Source organism: Cygnus olor, chromosome 14 (genome assembly GCF_009769625.2).
Source record: "Cygnus olor isolate bCygOlo1 chromosome 14, bCygOlo1.pri.v2, whole genome shotgun sequence".
NCBI classification, from domain to species: domain Eukaryota; kingdom Metazoa; phylum Chordata; class Aves; order Anseriformes; family Anatidae; genus Cygnus; species Cygnus olor.
The window spans coordinates 7,170,149-7,192,795 of record NC_049182.1 but is presented as its reverse complement, the minus strand read 5'-3'; the positions used below and the strand labels follow the sequence as shown (position 1 = coordinate 7,192,795).

The 22,647-nt window shown below is 42.4% G+C and overlaps 1 protein-coding gene across 3 annotated transcripts in view; it reads right to left on the bottom strand.

Moving 5' to 3' along the window:
• The window catches only part of GALNT10 (polypeptide N-acetylgalactosaminyltransferase 10), an 86,215-nt gene that overhangs the window by 8,771 nt on the left and 54,797 nt on the right, over nt 1-22,647 (bottom strand). For all 3 annotated transcript variants that reach the window (XM_040573422.1, XM_040573421.1, XM_040573424.1), the window contains exons 5-9: nt 13,518-13,703; nt 11,410-11,593; nt 10,399-10,516; nt 3,037-3,144; nt 690-911 (exon numbers count right to left, since the gene is read on the bottom strand). In XM_040573422.1, the coding sequence (XP_040429356.1) occupies nt 690-911; nt 3,037-3,144; nt 10,399-10,516; nt 11,410-11,593; nt 13,518-13,703 (818 nt within the window). The remainder of the gene's footprint in view (nt 1-689; nt 912-3,036; nt 3,145-10,398; nt 10,517-11,409; nt 11,594-13,517; nt 13,704-22,647) is intronic.

The window sequence follows — 22,647 nt, the reverse complement described above, 5'->3', positions numbered from 1 at the left end:
AAATTAGTCACTGGATCTCCTGCTCTTATCAAGTGACAGACAAAAGAAAAGAAGACAAACTGCCTCAAATAGTGGTGGTATTTGTATGGAAACAGTTTTACGACTCCTTGTTTAACTATATATCTGAGCTTGCAGACAGCAGCTAGAAGAAAGCATAGGAACTCAAAATGGGACCCACTGCCAGCTGTAAAATAACCTGCAGGACACAGCAAAAATCATTAGCTACACAACCGTAGAGCCTGCTGTGTTGTGTACAACAATCCAATACTTCACTCCTGAGGTGCCTCTTCCCCAGAACACAGCTGACTTTCAAACCAGGGATGACTTTCCTGGCTTTCAGATGGGAAAACCAATGAGCAGAGCAGCTCAGAACAGTTGTGTAGCCCTTTGGAAATACAAGATTTCTACTATTGCTCAGCTGCCTCCTATTCCTAGTTCTCCCCATTGGCGTGTTTTGCCTTTTACTAAATACATAACATACAGACCAAGCCAAGTCTCTCTCTCTTTTTCTTTTTTTTCTTTTCTTTTCTTTTCTTTTCTTTTCTATTTTTTCCCTCCTATATCTGCACTAATAGAAACTGTTGTTTCACTGCTTTCATTGAGCAGGCCAACATAACGGTACGGGAATTCTGGTCTTTGAAACACTTTGAGCCTGTTTGCCCACTGCACATTTCAGACCCCAAACTTGCCTCTCCCCAGGCAGCTGCTGGAGGCTCCACCGGTGGGTAAAACTTGGGCAAGTCCCACGCCACCTCGCTCATGAACCATTTGAAGCTCTTGCAGTTGAGGTTGCTGCGGAGCTCCTTCTGAGCCGTGACATCCCCTGCAGAAAGGTGCCGGTACTCAGGCCTGCGCTGGTAGATGTACTCTGCGTACTCATCCATCCACACCTCAGCCACCCGCTTCAGGTTCTGTGGGGGTAACAGCCATGTGGGAAAACCAGGGGGAAAAAAAAAAACAGATGAGAGATCTCTGTACAAACTACTGACATTAGCATTCAGAACAGCTCTCCTGTTTTTGCTCAGGAAGGATTTTCATTCACATCCACTCTTTCTCTCCAGCTTTAGGAGAGAGATTATTTTTATTATTCTCTAGTTCCAGGGGACTTTTAGAAAGATATTTTCAGCTGAGGTCAAAACAGAATCCTGGCACTTGGCCATTATATCTAGTTCCTTGTGGCTAAGAAAAACAACATTAATCAAAAGTTGGTTTTCTATTTTTTTTTATTTTTCAAAATAAAAAAAAGGCAACTCATAGAATGATGCTGGTAAATACCACTGGTCATTCAAAGGTCCCTGACAAAAAGCTTCTTCCTTATATCTTTCCTATTGTATTTTATATTCACCTAGGAATGGGATTTGTACTACTCCCTTCTGGAAAGCTTCAGTTCACAATATTCTTACCACTCTTTTTTGGTTTCCTTGCGTAAAAAGCTGTTTAAGAGAAACTCTGAGATACGGTAGGAATACGCAGCTTTCAGGGGATGACCACTGAGAACAGAAGCAAAGGGTTTACTCCCTGGCAGCAGAATATTTCACATTGATCTGCACAGCAATCCCACAAAACCAAACCAATATCCCCCCCAAAATCACGCCTGTCGCATCAGTGTTAACTCCAGCTTTGTATTGGCTCTGCAATGAGACTTCTCTTCTTCTGGGGAAAACACAGATATCTGCACATGCTGAATTCAAGTATCGCTGTAATGCTAAAACATTGCCCTAATCCAACCGAGTGATTCCAACCTAGCAATGACCACACACCACCCTCCTGAGCCAGCCCTACTGCTTGCCATCAGGCACCCAGCAGACCCTCGGACCTCGGAGTGCTCTCTGACATTACTAGGGACAGTCCTGGTGCCACATAGAAATGTGCCACGTGTAGTCATGACTTCAGCGACCCAACAGCACTGCTCACCTCGCTTGGAGGCAGTCAGTCCAGCAGTGGTCACCCATTGCCAAAATAAATTAGAGTGTTAAAAACGAGCAGTGCGCTGACCCTGCCCCAAGTGCGGCCTGCACAAAAAAGAGCAGGCATTCATCTCAAGGTGACTTTTATAATCTTAGATGCCAAGAAACAGCCTTCCCTGCACCTGTCAACCATTTCCTTCCAGCACTGGGGAAGTATGCAAGAGACAAATACTGAATCAGAAGAAATATAGCTCCTTCCTGAAGAGATGGCACAGACAGGAGAGCGCTCTGTCCCTCTGACAGGTCATTGCTGGGCTGGGTAATAAACTCAAATCTATAACTAGGGCAATGCTATTAAACTGAGAAACATTTTAACACTGTGCAAGCTGTAAGACTGCACGACAGCAAGGTATCTTCTTGTGGTTTATAGCTTTGCAGCCTTCCTGCTCCTCTGATTTTTCTTCTCCCCACCAGAGGGCAATGCAATCCCTTCTCAATTTGAGAAATTAATTGGACAAAGCTACTGCACAATAAGCGAAGGCTCTTTCCTCTTTGGGGTATGCTAGATTAAAAAATAAGATGGCACAGAACTTCCATCGTAGAGAATTACAGCTTGCTCATTCAGTGGTCTGTGATGCTTGAAACTGAGAGGTCTTTCAATCACCGAAAGACAATCAGCACGCTGAAGCCTGCTGCTCTTGGAGAGCACAACTAAAATGACTGAATTATTATACAAATAAAACTGTACCTTGCTTTTTTATTGGTGATTCCATATCAAGTGCCTGATTGCAAAGCTCTTTCTCAACACCTAGCAATAGCTGGTATTTTGAGCATGGAGCTGTGTGAACGTGTCTGTAGCTTCCCTAGACTCTCTTCCCTTTGTGCTAGACATCCTCCTCTGCGACAACTGCTCCATTTGACCCCTGTACAAGTACAATTTGTGTACTACAAGCCTCAATTTTCCTCCCATTGTGGGGTAACAGAAGACAATGGCACAGTCACATTGCGGATGGACATCTTTTGTAGCTTAAGAGATGGAGAAAATAGAAGAGCTTTTGCTTTGCAAAACCTTCCAAGAGGCTGCTGTCTGATCACACGCAGGGTGAGGGGGAACGTTGCTGCCACTTACTCTTGCCAGGCTGACTCCTGTTGGAACCTTGTAAGGAACATATTTTCTGTAGATATGGCCAACTCTAGAGCAAGGGATGTCCTCCATACGACCCCCACACATCCATACCTGTGAAACAGCAGAGATAGATTCACTCTTGGTTATATGGAGAAAAAAACAAGAAAGACTTTCAAGTTATAAAAAAGCTTAACCCAGATTTTTTTTTTTAACTTCAAAGTACACTCTCTCTGAAATATCCTCCCTCCTTGCTTTAGTCTCAAATCCTATAACTACCTGATTAGAGCCATGCAAGCCCTGATTTACTGCAAGTACTATCAAGCCCGATGTCTAAACAGTTTAATTTTGTGTTTCTTAGAGGAAAGAACAGAAAATAATCCAGAGAACAGCACACTTTCAATTGACATATGTTATTACAGCAATAGTGATCATAATAATTAAACTGGACTGCCATATAAGATCCTGGGTATAGACTGTTTATATGGGAGGCCATGTCTACAGTACAGGTCAGGTCTTATGAAAAATGCTCCAGGGAATTCACGAGCCTGCTCCAGTGCCAGAAAGCAGTAAAGACCTGCTACTTTTCCTGGTGGTTATCACTGCAAAGTCTGGGATATCGCTCTTATGGTTTTATTGCTGACAGGCACTCATTGCTCTTGCAACCTTACAATTAAGCAGAAATCCCTTCCTGGTGAAAACATAATTTGCCTTAAAAAAAGTCCTCAGAAAGTCAGTGAAACACACTGCTAGTTAAAGATGACTACCTTCAGGCTTGATTAATGTCTGGATTACACCCAGAAGTTTCCTTCCCCATCTGGGAAGACTTCACTTTGTGCCAACAGTCTGCAACAACTTTCTGTTATTCCTTATTTATAGCCCGGGTGTAGTCATTTTGCCCAAACAAGTGAAACCAAAGGAGACATTTCTGAAGCAGCTAATCTCCTGCATTAGGTTTAAGAAATATATTGATATGTGCTTCCCAGAGATGTCTAATCAATAGTGAAAGAAAGTACTCTTCACTACGCAAGCCAAATGCTTTTCTGAATTCTGGAAGCACGACATTGAATGGCCTTCGTTTTGTCCCTACATCTTGTGTTAATACCCCCAAGGCAGCAGTGTTAAAGAAGGCCTGCTGCTGCTGCAAGCTGATGCAGAGCTCTTGAGCTCTCCATTCACTGTGGCTAATTTGAGCCACCACAGTTCACCGTACGATGAGCTTAGTCAACAGCTTCACACATAGCAGGCAATTCTATTAATATTCCACGGTGACAATATTAAATACTTAGCTCGGAAGAGAAATATTTGGCCAAGGCTGCTGCATAATTATTAGCTCTGACACTAAAGTCCTCTGGAGTTCCAGCTCTGTCTACTGGCCCTAATAATTACAGTCATTTGCTGACTGTGTGTAACTTAATGGAGGTTGGTTGCTCTCAGTTAGTGGAATATTTTTCACAGACAACTTCTAAAGTTCAAGGTACTTAATTACATGCCATTACGGTGAGAGAGAGACAAGAAGAAAGTTGACAAACACTCCTACAGAATTTCATTCCTTTTGTCCCTGCTGTGTCTTAAGAGTCTGGTGCAGAAGGGATGAATATGAAAAAAGAAACTTGCACTCAGCTTCTGTGAAGTTTCTTGTGGAATTAGAAATGTTTCGTATTCTCTGTTTGCTGTGTTTTCCACCACAGAGGGCCATGATGTGATTTCACCACTAGGATATTAACAGGTAGACCGAGAAAAGAAGAATCTGGGATTTTTTTTTTGTTTGTTTCTATGACATAGAGGGTTTGTACAAAGCTGTAAGAGCTGCAACAGATCCGTCCAGAACCTGGGAACTATAAAAAAACCTGCAGGAACAGCTGAAAAGCCTAGAGCTCAGTTGCATAGGCGGAAACACCCCTCAGCAACCTGTATTTTCACATCGTACACTGCACCAGCACCAAGTAAGCCCCGTTGGTTCACAACCAGCTGCGTTTTAGGGTAAAGCAACCCTGAACGAAAACACCAGCTTGTTAGCCCTGCTGCCTGCCCAAACGTTGTATGGCACACCGGGATGAAGGGGTATGGGAAGCTAGACAGAACGATAAGAGGTGGGGCCAAGAGCTCCTCGCTGGTACAAGACGACTCCAGGCACACAGGAAGACACTACATAAATCCATGTAATAAGAAAAGCCACTCAACTGACTTACTGCATAAGTAAAATCTAAGATCAGTTTTACATGCTCCTTTCCTAATCATGCTTTAAAATATTTACTCCCCAGTGATGCTGCAACACTGCCATGTGGAGCCAGCGGAAGGCTTCTTAATTCCTGCTAGCAGACCTCCATGACCCTTTCCAGGTACTTTGCCAACTCAGTGCTTTTTTAATATTGTCTCATGCTGCAAGTGACAGTGTGGCACTCGCAGTACAAATCTAATTTTAAAAGCATGCTTTCCATTCATTCATTGCTGCTTTGATTTATTTTATTAGCGAGCTTCTTTGTGCGGTGGCAGAACTCATTACAACCTCCATAAAGACAATTACCAGCCCTTATCTATAAAACTGGAAGAAAGGAGAGAGGGGAAGAGTGTGACGTGTATCAGTAAAACACAGCTAACAAAAGCACTAGAAAGTTAGAGTTAAAGGTCAGGGGAATCACATTCGAGGGCCTGTCAAGGAATAACTGCTAGCGAAGCAAACCCAAAATAGCTGCGCGCTAGCTGAGAGAACACTTCCACTCAGCTGGCAATATTTGGTTGTTTTTAAACAAGGCCACAGTTCACAGGCATGACACATCAGAACTTACACTGCTAAAAATACAGCGCTGCCAAACAGCTGAAACGGCGCTGGTCTGGGGGGAGCTCTCGGTGCCTCTGCTGTAACACTGCCTGCCACTTACTGCGTCCTCCTTAGGCCAAGGAGCCAGTTGCTTTTCTTTTTTCATTGCTGTTTTATAGAAGGTTGAGCTGGTGCCTCACCTCTCTGGCTGACATGACAGCAGACATCAGAGCCTGAGCTTGATGCACTTAATTCCAAACAACAATTTACTGCAATGCCGCAAGAACAAGAATTAAAGCTGGTCCGGCAGGCTGGGCTTTACAAAATGGTCTAACCAGATCTCATTAGGAGAGAGCAGGAAATCTCTCTTCCTCCCCAGGCACAATTTCACCAATCTACATTTTGAGTTAGGAATCTAGCAGCTGACAGATCTGCTGGAATTAACTGAAAACCCGGCTACAGTGAGGTCAGTGGGAATACTGCAGCAGATTTTTCTATGGCTACAATCTCAGCCTAACCATTAAAGCATATACAGGAGAAGTAAATAACACAGGTGGTATTATTTCTGTCTTCTCAGTGGCCTGGGGAGCCATAACTCCATATTCATAAAGTAACTCAAGAGCCTTTGACTTAGCTAGCCTGCTATGAAAGCACAAGATAACACGCCACCTATTCTCTACATGGGAATGTTATTCTGATCCAATTCCCGTTCTGCCATTTCAGAAAAGAATGTCACGTAAGACAGCTAAACCTCTCCTCTCAAACACACAATACAATACCACGGTTGGTGTGTGAACACAAATTATCTGGGTGTACAAGGTTTGTGGTTTCCAGAGACTGCAGCACGATGAGCCAATGCTTCCCAAGACAGGAAGAAAAAAACACAAAAGCACACACACACAAAAGAGTGAGCCAAGCCTTGAAAAGAAAGCTGCTTCTGCAAGGCACAACAAATATAAAGAGCATGGGGTGGATCAATGGAGAGAAGCTGGCTGGGTGTCTGAGCATACACTGAAAGGTGGGAAGAAAAGGACACGGAGGAGAAGCCAAGGGGGTTCTCTGCGTAACGAGGTAAGTGAGAGGATGAAAGCAAGGGCAAACAGTAATTCAGGAAAATTGTAATTCTCTGCATTGTAAGCATCAGCTGCCGTTACAGCTGGGACTTACGGCTCCATAAAAGATTGAGGTGACTAAAGAGGTGCTGGGATCTGTGTGTTTGCACAACACACACCAGCGCGGCTCCTCCTTATCGTCTGGAGCATTTTAGATTAACGATAGCACTTTCCAATAATTGCATTTCACAGGCGGACAGGGGTGTGTGCATGTCCGTTTTCCTGCTGGTGCTTGGTAGAAGGCTACTCCAAAATCTGACTCAAGCACGTACGGTGAACAGGGAGCAAAAATTCTAGTTGACAGTCTGAAACTGATCTCTGCATCAACGGGACAGGAAGGGAGAAAGAAGCCACCCTTTACTGCAGCTGAGAGCCTTAGAGTTAAGCAGGATGTGCTGCTTAAGAAAAGAAAAAGCAAAATGCCAGGCCTGTTTCAGTGTGGGCAAACGTGAGCTGCTGGAAAGCAGCACGAGTATGTGCCTGGAATAAGCAGCGAAGGCCACAATCAGCACTAACTTCATTGATACAACCAGAAACGGTGTCAGAAGTGACCACTGAACAGAGAAACTAGGGTTGTAGAGTTAGGGACAGCAGAAAGGAAATGTAGCCAGTGCTGCACAGAAACACTTGTGCATGCTTTTTTATCCTTTCTTCAAAATGCAAGAATGCACTCAAAGGTTAATATTTGTTAATCCACTGAGATGAAGGAAAATGGTTCTCACACCACGCAGACCCGCAGAGTACTTTGCCTGGAGCATCCTGCATGCAGGGTTCACAAAAGGATGCAGCTCATTTGAACAGGTGTAATGCCAGCGACTAAAATTCAAGACTGAAATCTTCTTGTTGCACCTGAACATGACCTGACATAGGAAGACCTTTCAAAGAACTGGGTTACATACACTGAGCTATTCTGGATATACACAAGTCAGAAGAGTGCATGTTTTTGTCCTAAACGGATAGACTGACTCTGTCATTTCTAATCTAGAAATTCCTGTTTTAAGGGATCGAGATTGCTTGCCAGTGTTTAGGGTTAGGACCCAAGTTAGGAAATTTATTTCTAATTTAACATTTGCCTAGATTTTTTTTGTCCCCACTGTATGCTATGTTTTCTAGTGAAGCTTTGTGTACACATTTCATCCAAGAAACAAGGCTTTTATTAACGGAGTTTGATCCATCTCCTGGTTAAATGTTTCCTGAGGTGCTAAAGACTGATGGTTTCTCTGCTGGCTTGTTTTCAGCCTGAACGTTCCCTCTATGAATGCAGCAGAGCTAGCTGACGACAGAAACACATATGATCGCAGAACAGAAAGGCAAGAGGCTCCTAAATAAACTTGTTTATTTGCAGTCTCTCAGCCACATAGTTCTGGATTTTAAAATAAAGGCAAAAAACTGTAAAGTACAGTCCATATGTGGCCGAAAAAAGAGTGTGTTTGAGGGGGGAAAAAAATCTCCTCCTGGTGAGGCTTGAGAAGGCCGGAGCTGATGCAGTGGTTCAAAGACCATCAGTATACACCATTACCTGCACCCACAACTCCCAGCCATAGGAATGGACTCTTTGTTAAAGCTGAGCTGTAAATTCGGCACACTTAGAATCTGAATTCGCATTAGATAATAAATAATGTGAAAGTAGGTACCCCACGTCTATACCCAGAGCTTTAAATTGTTTGACAGTGCCCCTTTAATTACAAAATCTCAGTCTGCTTCTAAAGGTAAGAACATAGCTCTAAGCTCTCCAGGAAACGTCATAGCTTCATAAATTCTATGAACAAACCTTCTATTCTTGCAATTCCAGCAGAATTATTAAATCTATCAGCCACAGATGAATGTATCAAATTTATCTCAATTTCTGAAAATACACTGAGCCTCTTTCGGTTAAAACTTCATTTTTCTGTTGCACAACGAAAGACAAAAAAAGGGGTTCTCTGAAGTGATTAATTAAAGCAAACTTATCCCTCCATAAATTACCATCTTTGGACCGCAATAAAACACAGCGTGCTTCAGAGAGGATAAGCAAACAGATGAATGAGGCAGTCTTATTTCCTGCAGATCAAGCAGTGTGACTGTCTGCTGGGGCATTAGAGACAAAGGGTTTGTCCAGCCAGTGTCATCACTCTTGGAAACCAGCACTTTTGAAAAGGGCCAAGGAAAAGAGGCTGAATACTGCCACTACGCCTCCTGCAGTGAATGACACCGTTACACAATTTCATTACATGCAACACAAAGAATAAATGGCTCTACCTGTAATGACATCCCCAAAGAGCGAGTCCCTCCCTCCCTCCCTCCCTGATGCTGTTACAGAGGAGAAGGGATCTCCACCGTGGCTTTAGTAGTTCGTGGTTTTTTTTGTGAATGAAAAAAATTGTTTGCTGTATGGTGGTACGTTGTATATATGCATGGTAATACGGCTTGCTGTCTATAGCTTGATACGCCTTGAATTGCATAGAGGCATTGAGATCTCGGAATCTGTTTTGTTAGAGATCATCCACGACTGTTTGTCAGGGGAGACAGATAAAAAATTTCAGCTGTTGAAGCTAAACTCTGCACTATACTAGCATTGCTGCTGACTTCTGGGCCCGTGCTGAGGCCAACTAGCTTAGTTCAGTGGCATCCAGACACCTATGAGATATATTCATATACTCATATATTCCATATCCACCATATATTCAATCTCTGAAAGAGAAACCATGTTGTGGCCCCGAGTTAAATGTTGAAATCTTTACTTAATCCTCCACAGACTATGGGAAGGATTCCCAACACTGAAAAGAAGCGATGTGGGGCATCCCAGTGGGTTTCCTAGAGTGTATTTCAGAGTGCCATATTCCATGATAACACAGCTACCAGTGGTCTTTATGGGTCACAGTGACTTGTTACTATTAGTATGCGCTTTTGGCTAACTCTTACTTTAAAGCCCTCGAACTGAGCAGCTCGATCAAGCAGTAAGTAACAGAGCTGTCCCCATGCCAGGTAGATAATGATGTGAAGTCACTTCCAGCAGCAGCGCTATTATTCCAATTGTTGATGATTTCTTTCAGGGTAATTAATAGGCTCGGTTCCTCGCAGCCAGGACTCAGATGGATTGAGCACAGACAGTAAGTTACTCTCATCGCTGGGAAACTCAAGTTCAGGCCTGAGGTACCCAACCAGGCGAGCAATGAGATGCCTGAATCCCTTTCACTTAAGGAGAATATTTCATCTTCTTGCTAGGGTGAGTGCGAAAAGCCTAACAGTTACAGATAGCTCCACGCAAGCTGACTTACCCTTGCTGGGAAGAGCACATGCATCTGCAGCTGTGACCACAGAACGGGGGCACCCCAGCTAACGCTCCAAAACTGACCCTCATCATCGCTGATTCTTCTGCACACTATCTTACTACTCCCAGCTCTTTCACCTTTAGTCACACGCAAAAGCAAGGACAAGATAGATCATTCACATTCTGTGTCTCAGAACAATTCTTACTTTTCAAAACAAAAGTAATTTCCAGAGAAAATAGCTCACCTTAAAGGATATTTCATACTGCTCTCCTCCCCATATCTCCAGACCTGCATCATACCCTCCCAGCTCCCAGAACCACTTTCTATCGACTGCAAACAGTCCTCCAGCCATTACAGGAGACCTTAAGGAAAAACCAGACTCCATATTACAAACATATTCAAAGATACAGATCTCTAGCTAAACATTTAAAAAACAAAAGCAAGATTTCACAAACATTCTTTTCACCACCCGGAGTTCACAGTGCATTTGCAGCCCTGCAGGAACAAGCAACTGTTTTTGCATTATCTAGTAATTTCCCACTTGCAAATGAGGAGGACCAGACCAGGCTCATTTCAGAAGCAATAAATGCCTCTCCTCCAAAGAGGCAGGAGAGTTCACCATTAAGTGACAGAACATAACCTCTTCCAGAGGGACCCATATCCTGCACATTAGTGCTCTTTGTCTCAGTAGTACGATCAAGTCATTGAGCTTGACCTCCAAGGGTGGTTTTTTGTTGTTGTTCTTTATGCTGCAGAAGTAAAAAGGACAGCAGAACTGTCTCAATGTTGGCAAGCACAGCAACAGCAGAACATAACTTGATCACAGATTTACTTCTGCAATGCACTGCAATCATCAAAATTGCTGTAATTATTCCACTAGGTTTTCTTCTCCCCCCACCTGGGAATGACATATAAGCTGCCACTGGCTTGTTGTTTTTGGCAGAGCATTAGGGATACTAAGTTATGTTTGAAAGATCTCAGTAATAAATGACCACATTAAATGTTACATACTACAGTTTTAAATGAAATGTTAACTTCTGCGGGAATTAAGGTGGCAAAAAATAGCAATGAAAAGGAGAGTGTTCACAGCTACTACACAATACAGTTCTTTTAAATCAACGAAGCAAACAGCTGCCAAAAAACAAGTAGCTTACAATCAGCTTCTGGTTTCTAATACACAGAGGTGTAAACCAACCCTGTAGCAGGGTGTTATTTTGTTAGCCAGCTCTTAGCACGCTGCGTTTCAGTAACTTACTCAAAGGGATCACTGGGATCGAGTTTCTGTAACTCAGGAGGAATAGGGATCCTCTTGTAATACATCTCCCAGTCAAATGCACCTCGCATTGCGTCTCCAGCCTGAGTCTCATATCCAAAGTGGTCATGATCAATAACATCGATCATTGGACAAACGATAGTCTTGCGGTTTCGGGCAATGCGATCTGAAGATTGGAGAAACACATTAGAAGACCTGCACCAGTTGGTTCTTTTGACCATCAAATTACCGAAAAGAGCACCAAAATACGAAGTTGCCCGAGAGCAATATAGCTTTCTTCCCTTCCATTCTCTTTTGAGCAGATGCTCCAATTTATATCAATTTATCTGGTGTTTCTGAGATAGCTGGGATATTAGAGCTAAAACTATTGACATCAAAACGCCCGGCACTCTTGCTATCGTGACCATCACGCTGAGGCAGAATAGAAAGACACAGACATGCCACCACAGATACCCAAACCACCAGGTTAAAAAAAAAATGTCAATCTGGTACGTACCTAGTTAACAGCCCTCATTTTAACGAGTGACCGGGATGTGAACCCTTTCTCCACGGATTCAAAACCAGGGCAATAACCCATTGTACCACCTCGCTTTAATTGCTATGCCAGGATCTGGCAGGAAGCAATCCAGACTAATGGCATAACTACTCTCAGCAGGCTCAAGAAATGCAAGTTCACCTCCTCCTCTCAGCCTTTTCTTCCAACCAAATAATACAAAACAGGATTAATTCCTGAATAAACATCTGGAACTTCTTAAATACTTTATTACTGAGAAGGTCTCTTGTTGGAAGTTAACTTTCAGAGCCGAGGCGACAAACGATGTCTCAGCTTCCAACACACGTCTAACAGAAATCCTTTCTATGCTTCAAAATTAAAGCTCACTGTACATGTTCTCATTTAAATGGCATTTGAGCTAATTCTGCCCTCCCTCCCTAGGGCTCAAGAAGCAGCAAATGTTTTACGTTATTACCAGATACAAACTGTTGTGAAAGCAACAGCATTACCATCCAGCCATCCTGCTGACAAATCTGACTTCTTTCTCAAACCCCCACTTGACTGCTGCTGCCAGCGTATTCCACAAAGCCACACCTCAGAGAGCTCTTGGACACATAGCTTGTAATAGGGCTGTAAAGGAGTTTGGTTTTCTTTAGGGGAAAGTTTCTACTTTCATACAGCATCGTATCTGGCAGCCAAAGTGACCTGGATACTGCAAGATGCCCACTCTAAATAACGTGGGAAGAACAGTGCATACAACTGGAAAACCTACCAAATCTACAGCAGGGCACAGATCACAGAGAACACACCCCTTCAAAACAAGCACAAAATCCAGATAGCATCATTCCACTCAGCTGAGCACTGCAAAAACAAACAAAAAAGGGAGCTCGCTACTTAAACAGAAATTTCCTCAAGAAGCACCTGACTAGAGGTGGTGCTGGCCAGAGGCACAGAGATACCAGAAACAGAAGGCACTGTCCTTTCAATTTGTCATCCTTGAAACGAACTAACGTTGTAAAACTGATGCCTCCTTAAAGATGGAGCACTGCCTTGGAAAGGAGTACACGTTTCCACAAATACATACCAGCAGCTGTTATTCACAAGAAGTATTTTCCACAAGGTAGCAGACTATGAAACTGAATATAGTTATGCAGGAGAAAAAACCTGGAAGCTACTTAAAATCTGTACATAAAGATCTTTTCTGAATCATAAAGCAATCCCTCTCTGCAAGCTGCAGAATGACCATGCTATAGTTTACTCTTCTATCAAGCTGTGAATTATTTAAGATTTTGTTTAGTGAGGAAATAGAAGAATATGATCTTTACTCTTTAATTAAACTAAGCATACAGTAGGATTTTTGAACAGTCTAGCACAGAAAAAAAAATCTTGAAATAAAGGCAACAAGTTGCCAACAGTTCACTTATCTTTTTTTTTTTCCTCTTCCTTTTTAAGATAATTCGTGCTTTTGTCCATTTACTCACAGCGTGAGGATACAGCAGCAGGTAGAAATAAAAGAAACTCAACACAAATATGTGTTGCCAGCTCTTTACCAGTTCAGTCTGCAGCCACGTACAACACTCAGCACCACCACGCTTACCTAACAGGGGTGGCAGCCAGTTGACGTTGGCCTCGCAATGGGAATCCAAGAAGGTGATGACATCCCCTATTGCCATGGAGGCCCCCAGCATCCGAGTTCTTATCAGCCCCTCTCTTTTTTTGGTTCGGAGGATTCTCACGTTTGGGAACTGGGCCATATAATCTTCCAGGCGTTTCTTCAGGTGTTCTGTATGAAAACAACGAAGTAAAACACTGTAGCAAGTAATTTCTTCAAGATGCAGTTCTTTCTTTAGCAGAAAACAATGCCTTTGGAAGGTAGGTCCTGAACAGTTAACAAATACAGTAACAAGAAAAAAGAAATAAGAATAATTCTGTTCAAACCCAAAGTTTAAATGTAATGTCTTAAACAAGACTGCCGAAGATGTTCTCAAACTTTAGGAGTAATTAAAAAAAAAAAAGGAGGGACCAGGAGAAGATGGAGGAGTACAGGACAAAGAAGGAAAGAAGCAGAGAAAGGGGAAAAGAAAAAAGTCAACTAGCAGACCTCTGGGAGAACTTCATCAGAACAGGCTGCAGGGATTCTTAGGCATTTTGCAGAAAAATAACGTAGCTTTGAAGAGACACGGAACAATTTACTTTTAGAATTAAACTGCACTCAGTGCATTTAAGTTGTGTTTGGTTTCTTCTAAACACAAAACAGGACCATCCACTCATGCATAGATTAAAAAAGAGCAAAAACCTAGCCAGATGTCCCTCCAAGCCAGTAAGGCAGGCATAGCCTCTGTATATATTTGGATGGCTACATAAAATGCTTATCAGAGGAGATATTTGCATTTAAATACAGAAATATTCACGCTACTGAATATGGACTGAGGCCACATTTGAAATAGCACAAACATTTGCAGTCACCATGATTAACAAGAATTCAGATAGAAAAGCTGCAGAAAAAGATTACTGAGTGATCAAAACAATGGATAGCTTGTTTAGATGTGGAAATAAAAGCTTGGTCTACATACAGAGTGAGGGGCATACAGCTGTCTTTACATCAAAGAGCAAAGCACCAAAGAAAATCCTAAAAATGGGCTAAGAGCTGATGCTAGCCTAATCACTAATGGGTGGATCTTAGGCATCTGAAGTTCTGACTTGACAGCAAACCCCATTCACAGTGTGCTAGGGACTGTTCATTAATGCTTCGTACTATCTGCTGCCATCAGCCAAAGATCAAGGAGACAAGCCTCTCTAAGCAAAAGCCAGCCAGTCAAATCTAAGCAATTAGCTAATCTTAAAATCTCATACACTAAAAACTGCAACGGAAGCGATCATTCAAAGCCAAATAACCTTGCAGGTTTATATGCTTTGACCCCAGGGAACCAAGCAGGAGCTTGCCTAGGTGCAGCAAGTGGTCCTATAACACACACCATCCCTGCACCAACACCCTCTACCAGCAGGCTGTGTAGCGGAGTCCTCCTTGACTCCAAAACAGGCACAAAAGGTAGGGGCTGAAAAGGCAGACAGTATAAAAGCACCCCTGAATAGGGTGCCAGGGAAGCCCAGTACTGGTATAGCTCTCTGAAAAGAGGAACAGGGCAAATAAATAAGTTATGAGCTCTCCTGCATGGTGCTGACCCAGCAGTTATGCTTTAGGGTTTTAGCTGCTGGAAGAAAAAGCAGGCAAAATCCCTATGACTACCTAAGTTCTGCACCTCCCCTTTCAAGCAATTATACCTACCTTCACTGAAAGATAACCCAAATTGACTTCTTTTCTTTGGAGGTATTGCTAGCAACCTCTTTACCTTTTTCAAAGCTTTATTTAACATTCCCCAGGATTTTATTCTCACAAATGCATTTTACTCTTTGGCCTAACAAGTCTAATTGTCCCACAATATCTACATAGGTTTGCCTGCTCAATAAAGCCTTTAGTACTTTTTGCTGTCTAGCACGTTTTTTCATCATCCTTTTCAAGTCCCTTACGAATAGATCTTCACAAGCAACCAGAAATTTGGTCCACTCAATTACAGATTTTTCAAATAAGAAGCTTCTATAGAGACTAGGTTCATTATTAGTACAGCTGCCTTCCTCATGAGGTAGTGGGTAGACTTAAAAAGAAGAAAAAAAAATTAAAAGAGGGGAGGAAAAAAAAAGGCGACCGCCACTGTTGTCTAACATCACAGATCATCCTTTGCCATTGTTAGGTTATCACAGAAGAGAAAAATAGTCCTCACTTCAAGCAAAAACTGTAAGGTATGGCCTAATAATTTTACCAAAGACAAGTTAGGTAAAAGTGTAGCTGCCAGTGCTCATTATAATAAAAGGAGGGAACTGTCACACAAAAGATTTGTGTCTGATCTGATTCCCCTACCAGTAACTCCAGATACTGTAGCATTTGCAAGATTAGATCCTGCAATATTTATTTAAACCAGAGCTACAAAACATGGGAAAGTCCAAAAAAATCCATGGCTCCAAAACAGTGGAAAATATTCATACATCTCCCGTGACTCTCTGTTTCAACAGAAATGAGAATATGAGACTGAAAAATCCCAGAGGTTTGTCTTCCACCTGTGTGCTGCAGATTTTATATTTTGGCATCATCTACCTTTCTGAACTACCCTGGTTTGTTTTGCAATTTCTTCTGTAATGACACCCGCAGGCAGCGTAGCAGTTCCTACACTGCCCTACCTTTTCCATAGAGAAAAAAAACACCACCGTACCAAAGCATTTCATGCTTGTAGCAAGTGGCCTGCTCTACACTGCATTGGTAAGAAATGCCTCACAGACTAGAAGTAGTCTTGTATCTCTGATGGATGGAAGAGGCAAGGACAAGCTCCAGGTACTATATCTGCACATACCTATTCTCGCTGATGCAGTGCCCACACGTATCTAGTGCAGTCCTTGTAGCTAGGAGAGCCAATGCTCAGATAAGCTGCTCCCAATAGCTGTAGAAAAATCCATGCATGATCATCGCGTTTTATAAGTTAAGACTCATATCATGAACAGCAAGCTAGAAGACTTTATTAACATATCTACTTCCCTTTACTGAAAACTCAGACTTTCAAGCAACCTCATAAACAAAATACAAAACACAGGGAAATGCACATTTCAAAGAGCAGTTTTTCTTTTTTCCTTAACCCTGCTCTATTCCTGCTCCAGCCTGACCTCCACGAGCCCAGACGGAAGATGTTTGTTTCATTCTATTACAAATATCGTCACAATTAAGTCAATTTTTACTTTTAAAAGAAAATCTCACAAAACAAACAAGTGGCATTAACTGCTACAAAATTTTATGAGGCTTTAAAAAATATATTATGGCGTCTTGTCACACTGAGTAATTTTTATTACAAGGACAATTTTCTTTAATGAAAGTTGTTAGGTGAGCTGGATGGATTCCAATGGCTGTGCTCACTCTGGGCAAAGTAATATAGCCCAAACATATAAATGAGAGTAAGATTATCTCTAGATTAAAAACTAGGCTGGTAGCTTGCTAACAGACCTTGCTATAAACTTGATATACAGTGTATACATTAACAGTGCCAGCCAAGAACTACTTAAAAGTACCACCAGTCAAGAAATAGTTTTCTTTATATTGAACTGTACATAAAAATCTGTGCAAAGAAAGAAGGGAAGCTTCAGCAGGCCTGCTTAGGGTAAGCGGTCCCAAAGATTTTTTTCCCTAGGACACGTTCCTGTGGTCTGCCTACTACATTTCTTCCTTCTGGCCTCACCATCCGAGCAGAGCGACCGTCGGATGCCATTAGGCTGGTGACCACCGGCAGCACGGCAAGGACTTTCCAAGGCTGGGATTTCTTACATCCAGCTGAGCTTTCACCCCAGCCACTGCACATTTCCTTACTGAACAGGCACACAGGAAACATTACCTCTTCAAAACCAAACATATGTAGAAGCTGGACATGGACAGAGAAGCCCAAGGATTATCTTCTTTAAAGCTTAGAGAGGCAAATACATGAGAAACAGGGCAACATAGACATGGATCCACAGCACAGATCAGCTTAACAAGGTACTGCAGTCCCAGGATCCATAGGCTCAACTGCTCAGGGAAAGCAGAAGTTACCTGAGCCCATCCTCTCCCTGCAAACCATGCAGCCTGTCTCCATACAGCCGTGGCTGGATCTTCCCCCAGAGGGCAGGTTCCCTCCCCATCTCTTCTGCTTCCCAGTGGCTCAGCCACGTTTTCACAGAGGCAGGTGCAAAGCCACCGGTAGCTTTATAGCTTATTTTGAATTGATTTGGCTTGGACCAAAAGTATTTTCCCTCAAATATCAGTGAACAAGATTCAGCGGTTGTCAAGTTCTTAACGTGTCTTTAAACACTGTTTTGCCCATACACTTTAAGTTAAACAGCTATTCCCCTCAATAGCTGCCATGGGACACAAAGGAACTGTATTCCCCTGAGCTTACACAGTGTGGTTTTGCAGACAGCAGCACGCTACTGTATTGCCACAGCTAACAGATGAAGCCTCGTCTGGTTTGTGCCCTTTCCCCTCCCACAAATCACACACCAAGAGCTGAAGCACCTGCTTAGAAGCAATTGCATATGGGGACACAGCTACAAAACCGACTGCTACGTGCAGCTCTGCATCCATCCCTCCCCAGGCGAGCTGGGCACACACAGCAGGCTGCTGCCAGGCAGCTGAGAGCACTGATGAGAAGTGCTCACATCAGGCCTGCTGAGCAGCCCAGAGCTTGTTTTTGCTTTTAAGTAGGGGCCCTGCAGGAAGCAGAGCTGATCAGTCTGGTCATTGTCTTCTGAGACACAGAGGTGGGTGTTGCTTTGAGGAAGACACTGGGCTCTTACAGGGCAGACTCATGGTCAGTGGCAGTTTGGGACTCTCTGGAGCCTGGCTGATGGAGAAGGCCTTCACCTCCAGCTGCAGGGATTGACAGGCAACTGAGAGGTGCTCAAGGCACATCTGCTTTCTGTGCTTGGAAGGGTTTGAGTCAAACATTTTGAATCATGTGGCCATTGCTCAGGCTTTTGAGTTGTCAAGGTTATTAACTGGTCACAGGGCTGAAAAGACAGCAGATTGTTTTGGTCCCATTCCACAAAACCTTTATTTTCACAGATGCCTGAACTCACAGTAGCTGCAGGAAAAAAATAAATAATACTTTACTTTCACTCAGGAAGAAGTGTGCTCTGCAGAGGAGGGCAGGGTAAGGCTTCTAGGCCTCAACGCAGAGCTTGTATGACAATGACGTGGTTGGCACAAAGACTTTTTGCACATGTCCCTGTAAGATCTCTGCAATATTTGGAAGGGAATGGGGTAACAACATTTGTGATCTGGGCGTAGAAACAAATTAATTCACTGTAAGTACCAGTCAGGGCTTGAAACTACGACAAAGATTTATGCCCAGAGAAAGGACAGGGGAAGTGTTTCCCTCTTTAATTCTGCTAGTGCAGTGTTTCATGGTTCATGTGTTACTTCAGACCTATCAGCTTCAGCATTTTACACTGTACAGCACATCTGTGACACCACTGCCCTTGCTCTTAAGAGTACTATCACCCTCATCAGACTGAGCAGCGCTGCAGAAACCAGGAACCTTCCCAGACACCTTCCTGCATTATTCAGATGCCATGGAATCTCTGCCCTACCTCCTGCTGAAATACTTAGATTATGAAGAAATGAAAGTTGCTACACTCTGGAAATCCGGAGAACTTTCTCCCTCCAGCTGTAGGGCACATGGCACAGGAGAACTGAAGGACCTGTGAGATCTCCTTGCAGCCACACAGGGCTAGTTTTTCTTTCCCTGAGGTTATTTTGGTTACTCTCTAAGCACCAAAAGTAACTGTTTGCCCAGCCTTTGTTTACTGGTTATCCCAGCCTCCTGTCCCAACCTTCCCACATGCAGACATGCTCATTTAAGATTACAAATGAGCCCATTCATCTTTACTTAGATACTTGGGCCTAACGTGCTGTTTAACAATTTAAGAATGAATTACACTTCTTCCTGAATCTATCACAATGTGCAAGTCAGGCCTCCCTGAAATAGAAAGCTCTACATCATTGAAATTAACTTCTCCCCCTGTTTTGGTACAGATGAGTAATCCTTTTAAACAGCAAATGTGCTGTTATGCAAACAGGCAGCACTTACACTAGTTTTAATTTTCCTTCAGTGTTTTCACCCTCTGATCAGTGAAGTTTCAGAGGATAATAAACTGATTTAATAAATTACTGTGAACACCAGTCCCAATAATAGCAACTGATTAAGCTGATCACAGCCTTCCAAGCAGAATCTTCTTATAAAGGAAGAAGAAAAGGCCTGGGAAGGGAGAATATCAATAGCTGTTGCTTCCCTGATTATAATTCTGTGGTAGACTGCCTAAAAATGACATTTAGCTCTGCAGACCTGCGCTCTGCCAACACTCTGTCCTGCTTCACTGGCAGTGGGGACTGGGCCCAGTTTTCACAGCACACCCTGCATCAGTGTTGGGTCTCAGCCTTGGGGAAGCTGTACCACCCTACTTGCTAATATATATAATATATAGAGACTGTATATTATATATATTAGCTGTATAGACTGTATATTAGCTGTATATACAGAGACTGTATATTATATAATTAGGTTTCTGGAAATCTTTGTTCTCTTCCTAGATGTTCACTGACAGAAATGTTAACTGTATGTACAATAAAATGCACAAAAGTAGAAGACCTAAGAAATAAGGCAGACTGCAAGTTGCTGGGGGCAAAGGCCACATATGCAAACCTGTGCTGCATACTTTCATAAACTCAAGTTGTTTAGACTTCAGATGTCTTACATGTATCAATAACTTCCTGAATTTGTAAAGGGAACTTTCTCATAGCTTCCTCCACCCTAGAGCTGACATCCAAACCCTGCTCAGTTATGTTTTCAGGAGATAATGGGAGTGAACAGAGATAAAGGATTAACCATGAAATGAGAAAATTCACTTAATGGCATAACATATAAATACACCTAGACCCCAGGGAAAGTTTAGTATAGGCTGCATTTCCCAACAAGAGAAATACATAAGGAATGATCATCTTAGCTATGGCATAGCCTTTTATTCTTTCAGGAAAGTTTAATTTGTAAAGGACTCCACTTCAACTGTTTCTTCCTGAGGGAATCCAGAAAAAAAAAATCATTTACTCATCCTTCCTTCACGCTGTAAGGTTTAAGCATCTTTTGTTTGTTAAGAACAGTGGAGCCAGCCTGTGTTGTATGCATCAGTTCTTACTTCTTCCATACTGACTCCCTACTTCATTTACAGTATTAGTTTCTCTTTCTGCACCAGTCTTTCCTAGGATGAAACAGTCATTCTCATTAGTTTACTCTTCTCCCTTCCAATTTCATTAAATATGTATCAAGATTAAAGCACCCACTTAGTTTTTTTCCTCCTCTGTTGACTGTATTTGATCTAAAGAGGTGATTTTATGATTCAGTTATTTCCCTGTTAATTGCTTTTGATACCAGAGAATATTTTGCTGACATACTACATAGCTACAGTTTTTCAGCTACATAGCCTTCGCAGCAGCTGAAACAGAAGCAAACTCCTTGCAGCACACTTAATATTCAGCACAAGTTAGATGTAGCCATGGTGACTAGCAGGAAGGGCATTACTGTCCCAAATACTGCCTTTAAAGTGGGGAATCTGTGCCCTCATCTTAAGGCCAAATTGGTGTTTTTGATTATCTAGCTGCTTAACCATGGGGATGTCTGTACTCCTGCTCAATGCTAATATACTTTCACTAAATTGAGAAATACTGCATGGGCAGATGAAAACACTGAAAATCGTTAAGACAAGCCATTGCACCAATGGCATCACCACTGACAGTAGTCAGAGGCTCATGTATGCACCACACGCTGGTTCAGGATCCTGAAAGTTTATACTTCACTTTCCCTACTGGAATTAAAAATCACGAGACTAAATTAATCTTTAACTGCCTTTAATCCATATTATCAATTGCTTTTTGAGCACTGCAGAGACAAGCAAGGGTGTAAAAGTGTTTCAGAAGTTTACTCACAGGACATAACCAACTCAACACAACTCCTCTGCAATGAGCAGGCTTCAAAACAGAACAAATGCACAGGGAATGAATGAGTCAGAGGAAGCTGCTGTGCTAGAGGGGTTAGCTGCTTCTACTTCTGGTTAGCATGTCAGTATACTTGCACTGCGGATAGTGATGTATTGGGTAAGATATCATGACTAAAACCTATGACTGAGACCAAACAACCACCAAATTGCCATCAATTGGAGAGATGCAGGCGGATAAAGCGTTAAGACATTTCATGCTGAAACATTTTGCAACATATCAAAGCTGGGAGATTAAAGCCTTAAAAGTTTCTGATTTTTGCTGGGGAAAAGCAAAAAAAAGAAAAACAACCACAAACAAGCCAGTCCACAGAGGTTCAGCTTTACGTGAATACTGCTGATAAAGGCAAAGAGAACTTCTTGGCCTGAAAGAATTTGGTCTGTCCAAAATAACAACACAGGAAGGATTCTAGAAAGTGCAAGAATTAACAGAAAAATCTATTCTGGACTTTTCTGTTAGAGAATATGCCATTAGGTCCAAGATGACCCACTTGAAAGTTGCTTTGATTTGATAGGAACGCATCCCTTTGGAGTCCAAAAACTTTGATCTCAAGTGTCTAAGGTGAGGAAGAATATTAGTAACCATGAATGACAAAACATTTGCATTATAGTCTGTAAGTCAGAGAACAAAAAATGAAATATTTGTCAAACAGAAAGTTACCAATATAGATGCAGAAAAAAAACACAGATATTTGACTTGTAGTAACAAACTCTGGCTTTTAAGAAATTTATTTTTACAAACTTAACACTTCACTCATTTCTTCCAGACCTCTTTGCCATCAGTTCCCAATGCTCTTGTTTACTTTATTGGCAAGAAATGCAACTATTACAGTAAGTTGCTGACATCTGCCAGAAAGGTCAGTAAATCTATTAAGTCCTAAAGCACTAATCCAGGACTGTTCACAGCTGTGCTGATACCACAACTAAAACATGTAACAAAACAATATTGTTCTCACCTCACACATTCATTTTAGCTCGATGACACAGGGGAGAGGGTAGTGCTGATAGCTGAAGGTGTGCTGCTTTGACACCTTCAGCCTTGGCCTCCACTGTCCAACACAGCAAACTACCACGCTCCACTGGAGACATCACACACCTAGCTTATTGGT